The 16,234-nt window shown below is 48.0% G+C and overlaps 2 protein-coding genes across 4 annotated transcripts in view; both read right to left on the reverse strand.

Annotated features, from left to right (window-relative positions):
• Nucleotides 1–9,910, reverse strand: part of LOC135830423 (uncharacterized) — a 28,369-nt gene extending 18,459 nt beyond the window's left edge. The window contains exons 1-4 of one of the 3 annotated variants that reach the window (XM_065342696.1): nucleotides 9,657–9,910; nucleotides 1,291–1,353; nucleotides 1,049–1,105; nucleotides 378–677 (exon numbers count right to left, since the gene is read on the reverse strand). In XM_065342696.1, the coding sequence (XP_065198768.1) occupies nucleotides 378–677; nucleotides 1,049–1,105; nucleotides 1,291–1,353; nucleotides 9,657–9,846 (610 nt within the window). In that variant the 5' untranslated portion in view covers nucleotides 9,847–9,910. Of the gene's footprint in view, nucleotides 1–377; nucleotides 678–1,048; nucleotides 1,106–1,290; nucleotides 1,354–2,147; nucleotides 3,588–9,656 lie in introns of those variants that run through there. The other 2 variants (XM_065342684.1, XM_065342690.1) reach the window with 2 other exon arrangements.
• Nucleotides 9,911–11,978: 2,068 nt separating this feature from the next.
• LOC135830450 (uncharacterized) lies at nucleotides 11,979–16,234 on the reverse strand. The gene is made up of 6 exons (XM_065342704.1): nucleotides 16,066–16,234; nucleotides 15,890–15,935; nucleotides 14,326–14,438; nucleotides 13,845–13,867; nucleotides 13,259–13,394; nucleotides 11,979–12,366 (listed from the first exon to the last, which is right to left on the reverse strand). Exons 1-6 carry the CDS (start codon nucleotides 16,156–16,158, stop codon nucleotides 12,202–12,204), a joined length of 576 nt encoding a protein of 191 aa, XP_065198776.1. The 5' UTR covers nucleotides 16,159–16,234; the 3' UTR covers nucleotides 11,979–12,201.

Consider the following 16,234-nt stretch of genomic DNA (forward strand, 5'->3'; position numbering starts at 1 on the left):
TGTCATGTACCTACAGTACTGCCGGGCGCCAAAGAACGACCAGGCTAGAATTTCACTAAGCACAGCATACCAATGGATACACAGTGACTCAACTGCGCATAGACTGTGATGCGTGAAAATAAGAACGGTCTGGGCTAGGAGGCTGACCGGCCAGTTCTTCGGCAACTGACAGCACTGCACAAAGTCAATACCAGTGAATCTTAGTGTGAAAAGTTTGTGATAGTAGAAGATGCACATTGGCCAATGCAACACGTCCTCTCCTCTTTTGAGTATGCCAAACACATACTAAGCATTATGTACACAGAACACACTTAGAAGTGAGCAGTAATGCTGCAACAGACTGACCACCGGCGAAAAGTTTTCAACGGAGCACTTACCAAAACACGACAAGTCATTGTCGTTTTTTCCCTGCCAGTAGGTAGTGCCGTTAGGATCCTTCCGGCAGGTGAGCACCCTATCTGATGCTTTGTTGACTAGTGAACTATACTGCTTGTCACAATCCCAGGTTATACTCTTGTTCACTTGGATGCGTGGGCCACGCCAGCCTTTTTGATGTATTACAGCAGGCAAGGCTGTAAAGTTGCCATTTATATGATTAAAGTGGTACACGGTTCCATTCGGTAGATGATCGCTACTTGTGTAACATATTTCCTCTTCAGGTGTGGGTGGGACTGCGCCTGCGTGTGCACCCACACGTGCACACCCACACACACACACGTGCACACACACACACACATACACACACACACACACACACATACATACACATGCAGAGACACACGAAGAGAGAGAAAAAGAAGAGAGTTCTAAGTTAGACTGAAACGCTCTCCTGGCCGCAGGCATCCACATGTAACACATAACCTATCCTGATGTTGTGTAGTGGCCAACAGAATTCCTGATCCAGTCCGCCATATCCTTAACAAGGTTCTGAGGTCGCCTGAACTCCTCATGGCTGCAGACTTCTGTCAGCAAAAAATCAATATGATTGTGCTGTGGTGATTTAGTATAATGATAGCGTCATTATACGGGGTTGCAACAGATTCCTCACCTTTAGTGCTATTGAGATGAAGATCCCCATGATTCTGACCATCTCCCAGCCCAGGACCTGCCCCGACAACAAGCAAGGCAGGTGTGCATAGATCATGTCTGGCTTTCAGGATGATTGTTCAAACAGTACATGGCATGGTACATGTATTTGAAGGCAGTACTATGCAGACACACTCAAAACAACCAAAGAATTCTGGACTTGTAGAATCGAGTCATTATACGGGGCTGCAATAGATTCCTCACCGTCAGTGCTACGGTGATTGGGATGAAGGTCCCCATGATTCTGACCATCTCCCAGCCCGCGACCTGCACAGATAACAAGCAAAGCAGTTGTGCATAGATTCATGTCTGGCTTTCGGGATGATTGTTCAAACAGTACATGTAGTTGAAGGCATTACTATGCAGACACACTCAAAACTGCAGAGAATTCTGGAGTTGTAGAATCGAGGTGGGGCATTGAATTCACGCCTAATGTTATTTTGTTCCCAACACCAAGTCACTTAGCCTCTTGACCTGAGCCAATACCCAGACTGTGCACGTGTCTGTTAAACCCTACCGATTCGGTACACCCATAATGTCTGCCATCACACAAGTTGTAGCAATGGTTTGAGATCATTTCAGTGGTATCAACATGTAGTGGGACGACCCCTACCAACATGTGATCAGTCTCTATTTAACGCCGTGTGCATCCTGAGGCTAAGACCACAAGAATTCCAACACACACTGAAGGACTGGTACTGGGTAAAGTTCCAATATAAAATAATAGTTTTGGAGGCCAGCGTATTCTTCTCCACTCCCAAGTCAGATGGTCTTATGATCGCCACAACCGGCACAACGGTAGCATCAAAGAACACACTAAACTGAAGAACTACCGGCACAACGGTAGCATCAAAGAACACACTACAAGAACTACCTGTGTACAGGAGCATGACGCCTGATTCATACTTCATTTCACGTACGGGAAACGCGTCGCATCGCGAACAAGTTGATTTGAACTCAACTATGTTGGCCCATCGCGCGACGATCGCGCGATGACTTTCCCGTACGCGAAATGAAGTATGAATCGTCCTGAAGACTTGCGTCAACAGGCAAATACCCACCAAAGTAAAGTGATGCTGATAGTGCTAGCGATGCACACACTATCACAGCGCATAGTGCTAGCACTATCTTTCCAGAGCGCCGCATCCTACAGCAGTGACCCGCATACTTTCCCTGCAGGCCGGGTACATCATACGGTTTATTGACTCCCTCTGCTGCTGCTGCTGCTGCTGCTGCTGGTGGTGCTCCTCCAGCGGCAGCATGGCTCTCTGCCTCCCTGGGACAAACGCTGCTGTCTTCCCGACTCTGGTTACAGGCATGAGTTAGCCAATTGCTGTGAGCACCGCCGGGCATCAGAGCAGGGAACACTCTGTCAGAACTCAGTCTCGCTTGTGCTGGCGATGTTGCTCTGCTGCTGCATGCATGCCCTTGATCCGTGTGCTGACTGCTGGTATCGGAAGAACCATCTGCTCCGTCATCGCCATACGCGTGTGATGATGATGATGCCCAGTGCAAGTCTGAATCACTTCTGTTCCGTGATGATCCGACTGTGCTGTATGTGCCGGACTCCTGTGCCCCGGCAGTTTGCACACCTCCATCTGCCTCCTCATGTCCCTCCCCTGTCTCCAGACTCCAGTTGTATGCCTCGTACACTTTGCTAGGAATCTCGATCATGTAAGTCTGCATTCTTGCCACAGCCGACCTTAACAACCCATCATCTGAAGGGCTGGATGATGGTGAGGCAAATGCTGCTGCTACTGCTCCCATTCCTGCTGCACTGCCTTCAGGTCGATCTCTTTCGTTCGACATGCTGCTGTTACTCCTGCTGTTCCGAGCAGGCATTGCCAGTCCATTGCTGCTACTGTTGGCTGTTTGGCCTGGAGTGGCGGCCAAGGCTCTGCCTCCACTGGGGGCAATGGAATCATACTGCACCGCATCTTGATGGGCACTGGCCGTGCAGTAGCCAGTGCAGTAGTCAGTCCGTAGTCGTCGTCGCTTGTCTCTAGTAGCCAACACCAGCTGGCCACCAGCCTGGATGGTAGTCTCCAACGCCAAGGACGCCATGAGTGCAGCAGCGACACTAGTGCCCCCGCTGTAGCAGGCATGGACACCTCAATCACGGAACAACATGTTCAGGCTTTCTTCACTGACTACTGACTTCTGCACTCAGCCACACCAAGGCACAATTTTCAATCTTCTCAGTCACTCCCTCCTGCTGCTCGAACACCGCTCAGTATAGCTCAGTATGAGCACACATGCACAGCACCTGCTGCACATCAACAGCTCTGAACCGCTTTGGATAGCAGCAACTTGAAAGTTGAAGAACCCACTGAACTGATCAGCAGGGGTTTTCTCTTCCTTACTTGTGAGGCTGTGGCACACGCCAAACGCAGGTTCTGTTGATGCTCTACTACTAGTACAAGGAAAGTACAGTCGAAGCCTGGTGTCTTCTGATCTCCAGGTGCCGGACAACACTATAACTACTACTACTGCTGAGCCTTTTCAGGCCATTCTTGCAGTGAGGCTGCTAATCGCTATCAGGTGCCACACTGGTTGGCGTGGGTAGTAGACACACCGACTGTGAATGCTAACACGTCATTGCTGATGAAACACACACACACTGCACCCGCAACGCCAGACGTGGGATATCCGGTCATCCCTGAACGTGACACTCAAACAAGCGTGTCCGCAGAGTCGGCAAGAGAAGGAAGCACATAGAGCGCGGGCAGTGCAGCGAGCTACTTCTCCGGGGTAGATCTACGTCAAACTACGCCAAAGCAGAAGAATCTGCAACAGCATACGCGAGCCACAAACTTCAGATCAGAGGCTCTCCTCCGCCAGTACGAGTGCAAGAAAACGTGACTGACAAATGTCGTTCGTCGGTGTCGATGAGGAACGGGTGGCAGCAAGAGATACATTGCTGCATCGCTGCATCGCAGCTGCTGCTGCTGGTGGGCAGCTGTTCTCACATGGACAACATGGCGACCATGTGCGGGCTATCCTCCATGCAGAAGTAATGGTCTCCCCGGAATCCTCTACCTCTCTCTCTTTTTATGTCTCTAACTCCGTGGTCGTCACCCTGCCTGGGTCATGGCTGCAGAACAGCTGCTGGTCTTGCTTCCGCGAGTGTCGTAAAGCTCGCTAGAAGTCTAGTCCCCGGGTTTGACCGCCAGCTCGACGTACAGGTAGATCTACGTAGAGCGTTTCATACCCAGCCAACGAATCTCACGTCGCACCATCCGGCATGACAATTCACCATGTGTCCAGAATCCTGGGTGACAACAAAGATACCTGGTTGCCTCAACTCCCACCACATTCCCACTCCAAACTACATTGTTACTGATTGTATTTCGACAATCTTTCCAGCCGGCCATGGTTTTCTTCCTCCTCCTTCGTTCTTCAAACTACGCACAGCGATGCCGAGCACTCTCGCTCTCGTGCCCAAGCGTTGACAAAATAAATCACCGGTAAACATCATCATTCTACTACACGTAGAGGTCTACCCTCGTTAGTACGATATCAGTTCACGTGACAAGACAAACCTCATTAGTAGGCAACAATCCAAAACCCCTGACGAATTTGTAGACAAAATTCGTTATAACGTCACCTTCGGCTGTCCCACAGCGGGTTCGATTCCTGGCCTAGGCTAGGTAAGGCTCTCGTTACAAGACAAAGCACATGGCCATGGACTGCGAATTTGCTCGGATTGGCTCAATGTGTTCGCTGTCACTGCCTGTCAGGAACTACTTACTTGGCGATTTCTCTGGATTTGTTTACTTTCTGGCTAGCTCGATCGATGTTTCATGTTGTCTTAATTGTATACTTACATTATAGTGGGACCGATCGAAATATTGTCTATAGCGGGTTGTCTTGTACAGGGGTCTGGGGGACAACATTGTCTAATAATGACGAACGTCTTTTCTGAGGCGGATAGAATAATATGAATGACATAAAACTGCAGAAAATATGCAAGTCCGGATAGTAGGTAAAACTCATTTAGACAACAATGAACCTTTTCAGAGCCGCCCCAAACTGCTAACGTACACAATCATGTGGGATGAGAAAAGCAGAACAACAACAACAGCAGTTACCATGTTACTGCATTAGGCCTCGACCAAATTGCTTGCGCATATTTCCGCATATTTTGTGAGACAGTTCATATATGGCATATTGAGCGACAAAGGGAATATTGGAATGAAGCCAGCATATAATTCAAATATTCTGAAGAAAATGAGGACAAAACATTCATATTATGGACAAAATGCGTTCAGAAATGCCTTTTATGGATGAATTTTGGAATGGTTGAGGCGTTTGCTACATTTCCACATGGATGAACACTATCGCTACGGTTGCTGGGGACACACCCCAGCAATACTATTCCGCATGTGTTTTGATTTGCACCATAAGCATGATAGCCGTGAAGCCAACGAATATTCCAAGGTTGTAATTTTACCGAAATGATCTACATTTTCTGCTTATGTCGAGCATATGTTTGCATATCTTGCCAAGCCTTTGGCATATTATGGACGTTTTCCCTGATATGCGACGAGCATAATATGCTCTTTTTTTTAGCATATTTGGTCGAGGCCTATACTGCATGCAGTCTACACGCCGCTTCCACCACCGCAAGTGTGGCAGAATGTTCATCCGAACGCACCCTGGAGTTGGCCACAACGTGACAAGGCACTGGGCCTCGACCAAATATGCTAAAAAAAGAGCATATTATGTCTCGTGGCATATCAGGGAAAACGTCCATAATATGCCAAAGGCTTAGCAAGATATGCAAAAAGATATGCCAACATATGCCAAAATATGCTCGACAAAGAGTCGACATAAGCAGAAAGTGTAGATCATTTTCAGTAAAATTACAACCTTGGAATATTCATTGGCTTCACGGCTATCATGCTTATGGTGCAAATCAAAACACATGCGGAATAGTATGACTGGGGTGTCCCCAGCAACCGTAGCGATAGTGTTCATCCATGTGGAAATGTAGCAAACGCCTCAACAATTCCAAATTCATCCATAAAAGGCATTTCTGAACGCATTTTGTCCATATTTTGAATGTGTTGTCCTCATTTTCTTCAGAATATTTGAATTATATGCTGGCTTCATTCCAATATTCCTTTTGTCGCTCAATATGCCATAATATGAACTGTCTCACAAAATATGCGGAAATATGCGCAAGCATATTTGGTCGAGGCCTACAAGGCACAACGATTGAAAGAGCCACGCTAACACATGCATGATCGTAACCGTACGAAATGAAAAATTCTACAGCGAATACTGAAGCAGTGACCCAACCGTTAACCATAGCTCCCGGAGGCCGCTGAGAGAGATACGATCTGCATGTTGAGTGTTGACGCCTGTTGAGAGAACTAACTTGATACTCTGCCAACTGGCGGTATTTCAGGCACGCAGAGAATCTACCATCACACGGCTACATGTACATCCTTCAAAGCGGTGAACCCCTTGATAGGCGACAAGCCTCTGGGTCATCCTAATAAAGATATTATTATTATTATTAGGGGGCGGCCAAACATGGGCAACGGTAGGCGATGAACTGGCAGAGGTGGCCAACCGTTCGGAACGACTGCAGAAGGTGGCATGGGAGGAAGCTCTCCGGAATGCCCTCGAGGGCGTACAGTGATTCACGTCCTGTGGAGTAGTCGTGCGGGTGCGCTGGGGAGCGAAGGGACCTATCCCAAACCAGGTTGCTCTGTAGCAAACGGATCGAGCAACACTGACTTAGCTTCCTTCCACTTCCCGCGGAGTTCAGAGCGCACTAGCGCACTGTAAACATTGAACTACAGTTATGTAGTATTATTCAGCAGTTGCTCATGTCCATGCGCGCGCGTGTGTGTGTGCCTGCGTGTGTGTGTGTGTGCCTGCGTGTGTGTGTGTGTGTGTGTGTGTGCGCGCGGGTATATGCGTGTGTGTCACAGCAGGCAAGATTACGATACTTTTAACCAGCACACGCACGCCAATACAGCAAAGGTCAGAGTCAAGTTTCAGACGAAGGTCGCCGGAGATTCAGTGAAAAAGAGAGGGTCTTGTGGTGGTGCGGTGGTGTGGCTACAGTCGATCAGTACAGGTATGTTCAGTGGTATCCAAGACCATTTGCAAAAAAGGCAGCCTATTTCTGCCGGAGCAGGTGCGCCATGTTCCAACACTAGTAACGGGATTACTTGAAGTACATTGTACATTGTGTTGTAAGCTAACAACACTGCCGTACTGACTGTTCAACAGGTGCGCTCCGGCCTACAGGAACATGTACCATGTCACTAAAGTCTCTGATGTTCTAGCAGGAGCGGGAAGGATATGCGGCATTGCCGGCTCCACTACAGCCAATCCAAGGTGCGGCAGTTGAATCGTAAAATGCTGCTGCTGCCATAGTGTTCATTGGCACTTCGAAGTATGAAGCGAGCGATAGCTGGAGTATAATAATTATACAGTACATTGTACAAATGAGAGTCCTCCGGCTAGTACATGTACCAACACAACCTGTTGCAAGAAAGCATTGAACTTGACTCCCTCTCTCCAGAAGAGATACCAGACTAGCATCAGATGCAGAGCCCAATTATTTCAAAGACAGTACATGTACTAGTACCCGTAATTACTAGGACAGTCTATCCTCAACTTGTCACCCTGGCAATCTGCTAAAGCACATACACATATTATTCCAAATCGACAAGACGCGCTATTGTATAGTTCTTCATTAGCAGGTGTGTATTTTACAGCCTCATTGGGCATCTGCGATTGTTTTTCGGATGCCATTTTATGCTCCTTCTCAAAAAGGACCTGATTATGCCAAAAATGTGCCTTCAATAGCACTGAGGTGTGTATAACAGCCTCATTGGGCATTTGCCCTTGTTTTCAGATGCCATTTTATGCTCATTCTCAAAAAGGACCCGAGTATGCCAAAAATTATGCCGGCATAATCCACTTACCCCTAGTTACGGACAAACTGAAGAAGCTCACCGAAGTTACACTGATCATGTACAATCACACATGTACAATCCCACATGTACTCAGCCAGTTAGAAACTACCAATGCCTGCAACTCATGGTGTGAAGGTTTTGAAAACCATAACGCCTGAGGAAGGCATTTGCCACGGTAATGGAACGATTGAGCTAGTTGTGCCCACCGGAACACCCACACCGCGACTATAAAAAGCCCTTGGTGCGTGTTTGAAAAGACGAATGACATCATCCGTGACATCATCCACAGAATTCCTTCCTGGACTAACAAACTGAGTATTTCCTCTTTCAGCCATAACTAGCTTGCTATCTTTCAGGCTTGTCTTTCACCCCCCCCCCCACACACACACACACCTCCTACTTTTTAGCACATGTACAATGTTTGTTTCGACCATCCGGCTAGTGTCTGCATGTGATCCAGTGTTGGTCACTGGAGGTGCTGTCCTGAATATTGTCGGTGACTTGTGCCTCCATCAGGAGTACAATACCCGTGATGGAGCGCCGCCTCTGGTTCCTCTCGACATTTATTCGTGATGGTCTTCAAAGGCGGCCGGTGAGGAAGGAGCGTCAGACTCATAGATCACCGTAAGAGTAGACTGGCTACCGGTACTACTAGGCATGACGTCATGACGGACTCATGTGCAGCAACACTGTACATGGACCTGCGGGGGCCCTGGATGAGTCAAGACGAACGTTCCTGTGAATGACCTGAATTGGCCGGCGGGCGGGACTTGTGGGTTGGCCACGGGTCGGCTACTGGTACACACCGCCGTCCCTGCATAATGATAGTTGCGGAAATCCTCAACTTCACCGTCGGACAGACCATCTGCCAGTCCACATTCTATACTGTAGGTGGGAGGGTACGAATGCAAGACTATAGAATTGCTCCAGTAAAGTATCAATGTTTTTCTACGATTTCATCATGCAAAGGACTGATCAATAATAATTATAACCATGCACGCTTGCAGATTAAAAGATTTACAGTTGCAATTGTGTTCGTGACTAGTTTAGCTTCTTTCGTACTTGCTCAAATCTGATGTTTGCTCTCTTGATGCTACCGAGATCGAGGAGCTGATGGAAACGTTTGTCCTGTGATTTCCACTCTCCTGGCTCATTGCATGCTCTGCCCATTGGTCTCTCTTCTCTAGCACTCAAGACAAGTCTCGATCAGCCGCAGTTTCCTCGTAGTGCACGCTTCATTTAGCCTGTGCACGTGTCATGACTGGTGTTGAAATACAATGTCATGTAGATCTCAAACTTCTGTATAGTATACATGTACAATGTACATGTATGTAATCCATTCTTTTGGCTAGGTTCAACAGTAACCGCAACCTTAGGCTAAAGTAGTGACAGATATTGGACAGGAGGAATCAAGGGTTACGAATTTATGACCTTATCATACATAATAAAAAATAGATTCCAGTTTGAAAGGCCCCTTCGGCTACCGAAGGCGACACTTTAAAAAAAGGTTTTACTTTTCCACGCTTTTAGGAAGTACATGACAACCACAGCTTCTGATATACCTGCAATACCATTAATTAATTACACTCATACCCATCACCGTGTACATCAGTGAAATGTGCTATTTACCTTCTGTTACGGCGATATGACTGACTATAGCCCGGTGGGTTTCCCGATGAGAAGAGACATGATCAGGTTGGAACACTGCCAGAAGCAGCAATTGGTACACGACCAACATCGGCGCTGAGAAGGCGATTGCGGTGGCTTTAGGCGAACAGGCAGAAGAGACATGACACCACAGGCGTTGTTCCAGCTCCATCCTGAACGAGAAGGGGAAACGTGTTCAACCGTAGCACAATGCAATTGGCGCAAACTCAGTGGCGCGTTTGTATCTTGATGCCAGCATTTGTATGGGGAGATTTGAGATATCTCCATGGTGGTTCGCACGGTGTTAACTGCAAGTTAGTTGATAGTCTGCATGCAAGAACACTGTATGGCGATGACACTAAAGACGAAATGTGGTGGATGCCTTCCACCAGTGCGATGATAATTAGCATGTCCTTCCGGCGGAATTTTCTCACGTCTCCACCTTGACACCAGACCAGAAAAAAGGCAAAGGTGCGAAGAAGAAGAAGAAGAAGAGGAGGACGAGAATAGCTAGAGACTCAGATTGACGTTGAGAGCGAGAGTCCCTGAGAGCTAGGAAGAGAGGACATTTTGTTACTGAACGAGACTAAAATTAATGACGTCTCCAGGGTCTGATAGGGTTTGCGCAGCTATCCGTGACTATGAAGCACTGTGTTGCCGGTGACGACAATAGACACTGACTTAGGTGGAAAGCCTACTCATGTTTACTCATAACCATTACCATTATCTATTGTTTCCCTGCTTACTACGAACTGTGGTTATGATCTACATGACCTTGTATAGCTGATACTGCATGACTAGGAATTTAGCAGCAACGGCTATGGAGGTATGCATTGTCAGCTCAACAGACACAACTACATGACTGTACTGAGTGTACATGTAGTAGACCTACATTAACTTTTTATAATCACTGTCTGTCAATGACCATGTTAGCACATCAACGCTTCACAGGACCTCCCTCCCCCTCACTCAGTAGGTGCAGCAGAAGAGTGTACGCGTGCCAAATGCCAGCAAACCAGATATACCATGGATATCAACAAATTCTGTAAGCCAATGGCCAATGCCTGCGGGCCTGGCGATTTCAGGTACAGTAAAACCTGTGAAGGTGACCACTCGGATAAGGCGACCACCTGTCCCAGGAGACCACTGTAACCAGGACCAAGAGGTGCTACCTGCAGTCGAACTGCTCTGGATAAGAAGACCACCTGTACACAACGAACACGTTTCGAAGGTCCCTTGAGCGGTCATCCTAGACAGGTTTCACTTTACTACATAATACTAATAATAATTGTAGTAGTTTGAATTTGTAGTTCTCCCAATCCTTTCAAAATGGTAGTAGTGTTCGTTTTTTGTTTATTGCTCAGAGCTAGCTTTGGGCTTCCCCTGCTGTATTTTCTCAGTTAACACGGTGCCGGGACTATGATGATCACATTCTGCGCCCTGTTAGTATTACAATATTGTGTATATTGTATAATCTGTGGCTTTGTCTGAGAGCAGTCTTCTGTCCAATGGCGCTGGTTCCTACTGGTGCTGCTTGCCATTGGCACCATAGCCCTCCTTCACTGCTCCTTGCCTGTAGCATACAATCAGTTGCATGGATCAGGCTTCCACGGCCTAGCAAGGTCAGTTTGGACATTAGCCTGAGCTTGAAGTGAAGAAACATAGCTGAAGAAAGGCTAAACAGAGGTTAATAAAGTACAGGTTTATGCAAAACTCAGTACGAATACCGATAGGCTCCTATCATGTGACTCGTGGGATCAGGATACTGTACCTTGGAGGGAGGGTGTGAAGGGAAGCAGAGCGGTGCGAAAGGGTACGCATAGCGCAGGTTTGGTTTCGACGGGAGGGCAATCCGGTGACTCCATAACGTCAACATGGAGTCCATGAAAGACTTTGGAGGCCAAAACGTATGCACCCCCCCCCCCCCCCCTCCTCGCACACAAGCCCTTACTCTTTATCATTCAGTACAATTCTCCATGTACCACACAGACACACACACACACACACTACTACTACTATTGACAGCTGCCAGGATTGGCCACGCCGCTCCCAGATGGGAGGTACTGTCAGAGAGGTTAGGAGGGAGGAAGGCAATGCTCCAAGTGGTGATCCAGATCTTGCCGCCTCCGGAACCATCGGTTGTGGCAAATTGGCAGTGAAACTTGAATCGTTGGCGTTCAGCCACAGTAGGGCGCTTTGGACAGGTTCCACAACGGTGACGCTTGAGACCCGCAGCCGATTTAAATGAACGCTGACAGTTTGTGCAAGCCCCCCCCCCCCCACACACACAGAACAATGGGAATAGACCTTTGACACAAATGATATCACTATTGCAACACTGACAACGAGACAGAAAGCAAAGCGGCTACAGATACTAAACGTTGTGACTCACGCAACAGAGCAGATACAAGCCGGCTGGATGCTCTGCTCTGCTCGTGACACACGTTTCATACTGAATGCGTTGCTTGACAATCACACACAAAAACAGCCAAGATAAAATATAATATTATGATACTAGGCACAAGATCTACTGGCATTCCTTCGGGATGGAGAAGGCCTCTGCTTCGGGTGTGCCGGCCTTGAACTCATGGAAATCGTAGAAAGAATCCTCGTGGGTGCCACGGCGGGCCAGGAAGGCAGGCTGGTTGGGCATTTCCGGGTCCACTCCCATCTCGACAGTGATACCACCATCCTGAAAGCCAAATCGAAAGGGTATCACATAAACAAGAGGTTTCAGCAGGATGCATGTCACTTTGGATGTTGTAATAATCAGTCAGTCAGTCGGTCAGTCAGTTGTTGTTGTTGTTGTTGTTGTTGTTGTTGTTGCTGTTGTTTATTTATTTTTACATCGCAAGGCAAATGGGCAGTTCTGCCCAATATTATGGAAGTGATGACAACCAGTAAGAAGAGTCAGAAATGAAGAGAAAAATAAATGAAAATAAAAATACGAAAATGGAAGTAGCAATGAGGGGAGGCAGGGTCAAGACGAGCAGAAAAAAATGGATCTCAAATTTACAAGTCGGGTCATCGTAGCATGATTCTATCGAGCCTCATCAGCAGGTTACGAAAGTCATTACAAGTCAGTCAGTCAGTCAGTCAGTCAGCGGGTCGGTCGGTTTGCCTGCTCCTTGTTCACTTTCTTGCTACTGGATATGTTTTGTGTTCGGTCTAGCAAACTGAACTCGACCATTCAACCAGTCCTCCGACCAACTCTGATTTTCCTACTCCCACGATCAATAGGCAAGTTAGGGATTGGGCTAGGCAACCCAGACATGAGAGAGAGAGCGAGAGAGAGAGCGAGAGAGCGAGAGCGAGAGAGAGAGAGAGAGAGAGAGAGAGAGAGAGAGAGCGAGAGAGAGAGAGAGAGAGAGAGAGAGAGAGAGAGAGAGAGAGAGAGAGAGAGAGAGAGAGAGAGAGAGATGGACAGAGCCTCGGAGAGATGGACAGAGAGTTAGAATGAGGGGGAGAGAGAGAGAGAGAGAGAGATGGACAGAGAAGTAGAATGAGGGGGAGTCAAGGAGACACATACACAACAAGCTACTGCTGTCAGAAAATCACAGTTCGTCTGGCACGTCACAACTCACATGATACGACCAGAAGTCAAACTCGTGGTGACGGATCTCATGCTTTCCAGCGTAGTCGGCCTTGGCCACCCAGCCGAAAGCACTTTCCAGAGTACCGTTGAGTGGACGCTTTGCACACTTAGAGCTGTTGGCTGGACTAGAAGCACACATGTACAGAATATACACAGTGTGTGTGGTGTGTGTGTGTGTGTGTGTGTGTGTGTGTGTGTGTGTGTGTGTATGGCACAATCAGTGTGACCCTTATAGGCACCTTGTACACAGGGAGCGAAGCACAACTTCAGTGAACTACAGACAGGGGTTTTCCGACTGCGATCTTATCGGATGAAGCTACCAGAAAGTTATGCTTGATTAGAATTCTCGGCCTACTGTCGTGCGTATCATGTGGTCCATAAATGGGGTTTTTCGGTCTGTGTTGTCATGAATGTGATGTATGCGTGCTGCATGCATTTGCATGTATGCTCAAGTGTAGCATCTATTACTCTCTAATAATTCAAACAAGCAAGGATTTACTGTAGCTTGATGGCTGACCGAGTTGATCTACCAGAAGAAAGCATAGTCACATTACATTGCTTATGAAGTGCCTTACCCTTCAACTTCGTATTCCATTTTCTGCACATCACACAAAACAGACAGGAAGGATAAGAGGATCATTGAGATACCTGTCATTTATGAAAAGGTCCTATTTTGTTACGGTATGTTCGAAATCATATCAGGCCTGGGTGGGTACATCACTACCTAGCTAGTACCTACCCTGTAAGAACACCCCCCCCCCCCCCCAGCCATGCATGCATGTATACTATGGTAACCATATTAATAAGTCTATTCCACATGACTCTACATTACCCTCCTTTCGCTCACCATGGCTCTTAGCAGTTGTACTACATAGGCATACTGCTGAGACAACAGACTGGAGTGATTCAGTTAGTGCATCATACATGTACATCTATTACATGATCACAGCCATAACAAATCTCAGGCCAGTGACCCTCAGTGTAAAATACCAGCACATCACCCCAAGACAAGACAAATACACTCTCTACGCAACGCTGTGGCTGGCTGTCACTTACCAAGTCGAAGCGGAAGAGGCGCACCTCGTGCAAGGGCCTGTCCTTGTGGGCGGTGTTGCGAACTTCAAATTCCTGGACGGCGCGGTTACCGGCCTGGTCATGGGCCCAGCGACCTAATACAGAGGGGCAAGAGTGCATCGCATTGGTAAGCCGCCGTGCAAAAGTAGCAAGGAGGTGTTTAGCTGCATGTACGACTGTACTCAGTACTGACAGCCATGTGTTTCTTTGTCACAGCTCAACGCACCGTGGAAGGACAGTTCTTGTTTCGTCTTGTATTATACTTGAAAAATGTCCACCTTTCATTGGGAGCCTACCTCATTTCCTAGCAATGCGCAGAATATAAGAAGCCCGTGTTGAGTGGTTAATCGTGGACATGATTGTCGACAAATCTAGTTTTCTACCGCATACCTGCAGTGTACATTACCCAGCAGGCAAAGAAAATCATCGGGGTCTGGTACCTGCTGGCGATGGCAGAAGCACAGGACTGGTATGGCACTACATGTATCCTACAATACAATGATAAGTGCCTACGAGGTGATATATCAGCCCTCCCTAAAAGTCAACTTGAAGGAGCCCCTTGTTCGTAACAATCCCTGGGCCCGCGTGCGAAAAGCCCGAGCACCTCGGGCTTCTTTCAAAGAAATGAGTCCTTGGCAGGGGGAGTCCTTGGCAGGGGGAGTCCTTGGCAGGGGGAGTCCTTGGCAAGGGGAGTCCTTGGCAGGGGGAGTCCTTGGCAGGGGGAGTCCTTGGCAGGGGGAGTCCTCGGCAGGGGGAGTCCTCGGCAGGGGGAGTCCTCGGCAGGGGGAGTCCTCGGCAGGGGGAGTCCTCGGCAGGGGGAGTCCTCGGCAGGGGGAGTCCTTGGCAGGGGGAGTCCTTGGCAGGGGGAGTCCTTGGCAGGGGGAGTCCTTGGCAGGGGGAGTCCTTGGCAGGGGGAGTCCTTGACAGGGGGAGTCCTTGGCAGGGGGAGTCCTTGGCAGGGGGAGTCCTTGCTCTTACCATGATGTATTTTAAAAATATGAAATATTCTCTCGATATTTCAACGCTTTCACATGAGTCGGGGAGGGGGGGGGGGGATCAATAGGACTAGGCGCACGTGAACCCTCTGACATCTACGAATACATCGAGTTCTAACCACCAAGTCAAAGCTGTAGTGGGTGTCCTCACCGAACCACGAAGACTGAAAGTCAGAATGCACGTAGAATCTACGGGGAAACCTTGCATTAACTTAACTGTCCTTGTAGGCCTTGCTGCGTGTACCATGGTGTACTCGCGCGGCATTTTAATTCAAGATTTAATAGATGGAGGAGATTGCCTAGCGGGAACCCAAATCCGAAACACCCGTTGTAGATCATGCTACGTGTTGCAGACCAACGCCGCAGTCTACCTCTACTTCAGGGTGCGACCAATAACAAACGGAATCTGAAAATAAATGTACAGTAGCACGCTAGCACAGTCGTAATACTGATACTCAGTAATAGTAAACCGAGGAAAGCTATCCAATCCGTATAACGGTGTCTATTTCCCTCGCCCGGAGAATGGTAAACTCATCAGCTATCAATTTTACCTTCTCCATCGTACGTCTCGTTCAGTTCATGCGACTGGAACGTGATCTAAAGCGATTGGAAGGAGAGAGAGGGAGAAAGAAACAAAATACATCAGACGCTAACTCTCCATGCTCACCGAGCGAGTCAAAAACCGACTCAACTTCTCAAGTTGTCGACGGAGCCAACCCAGACTTACAGTAGCAGTGAATTCCTCTGGAATCACGGGCCGTGAAGGCTGCTGCGCGAAGGCGCACGCCGCTAGGGCAAGAAGGCAGAGAGTACGATACATCCTCACAGTCGTTGGAAGACTCCAGAGAGAAAATAATTCCAACAGCAATAGAAATAATCTGTGCCAGGAACGGTTC

This window comes from Sycon ciliatum, chromosome 1, assembly GCF_964019385.1.
Source record: "Sycon ciliatum chromosome 1, ocSycCili1.1, whole genome shotgun sequence".
Classification (NCBI taxonomy): Eukaryota; Metazoa; Porifera; class Calcarea; order Leucosolenida; family Sycettidae; genus Sycon; species Sycon ciliatum.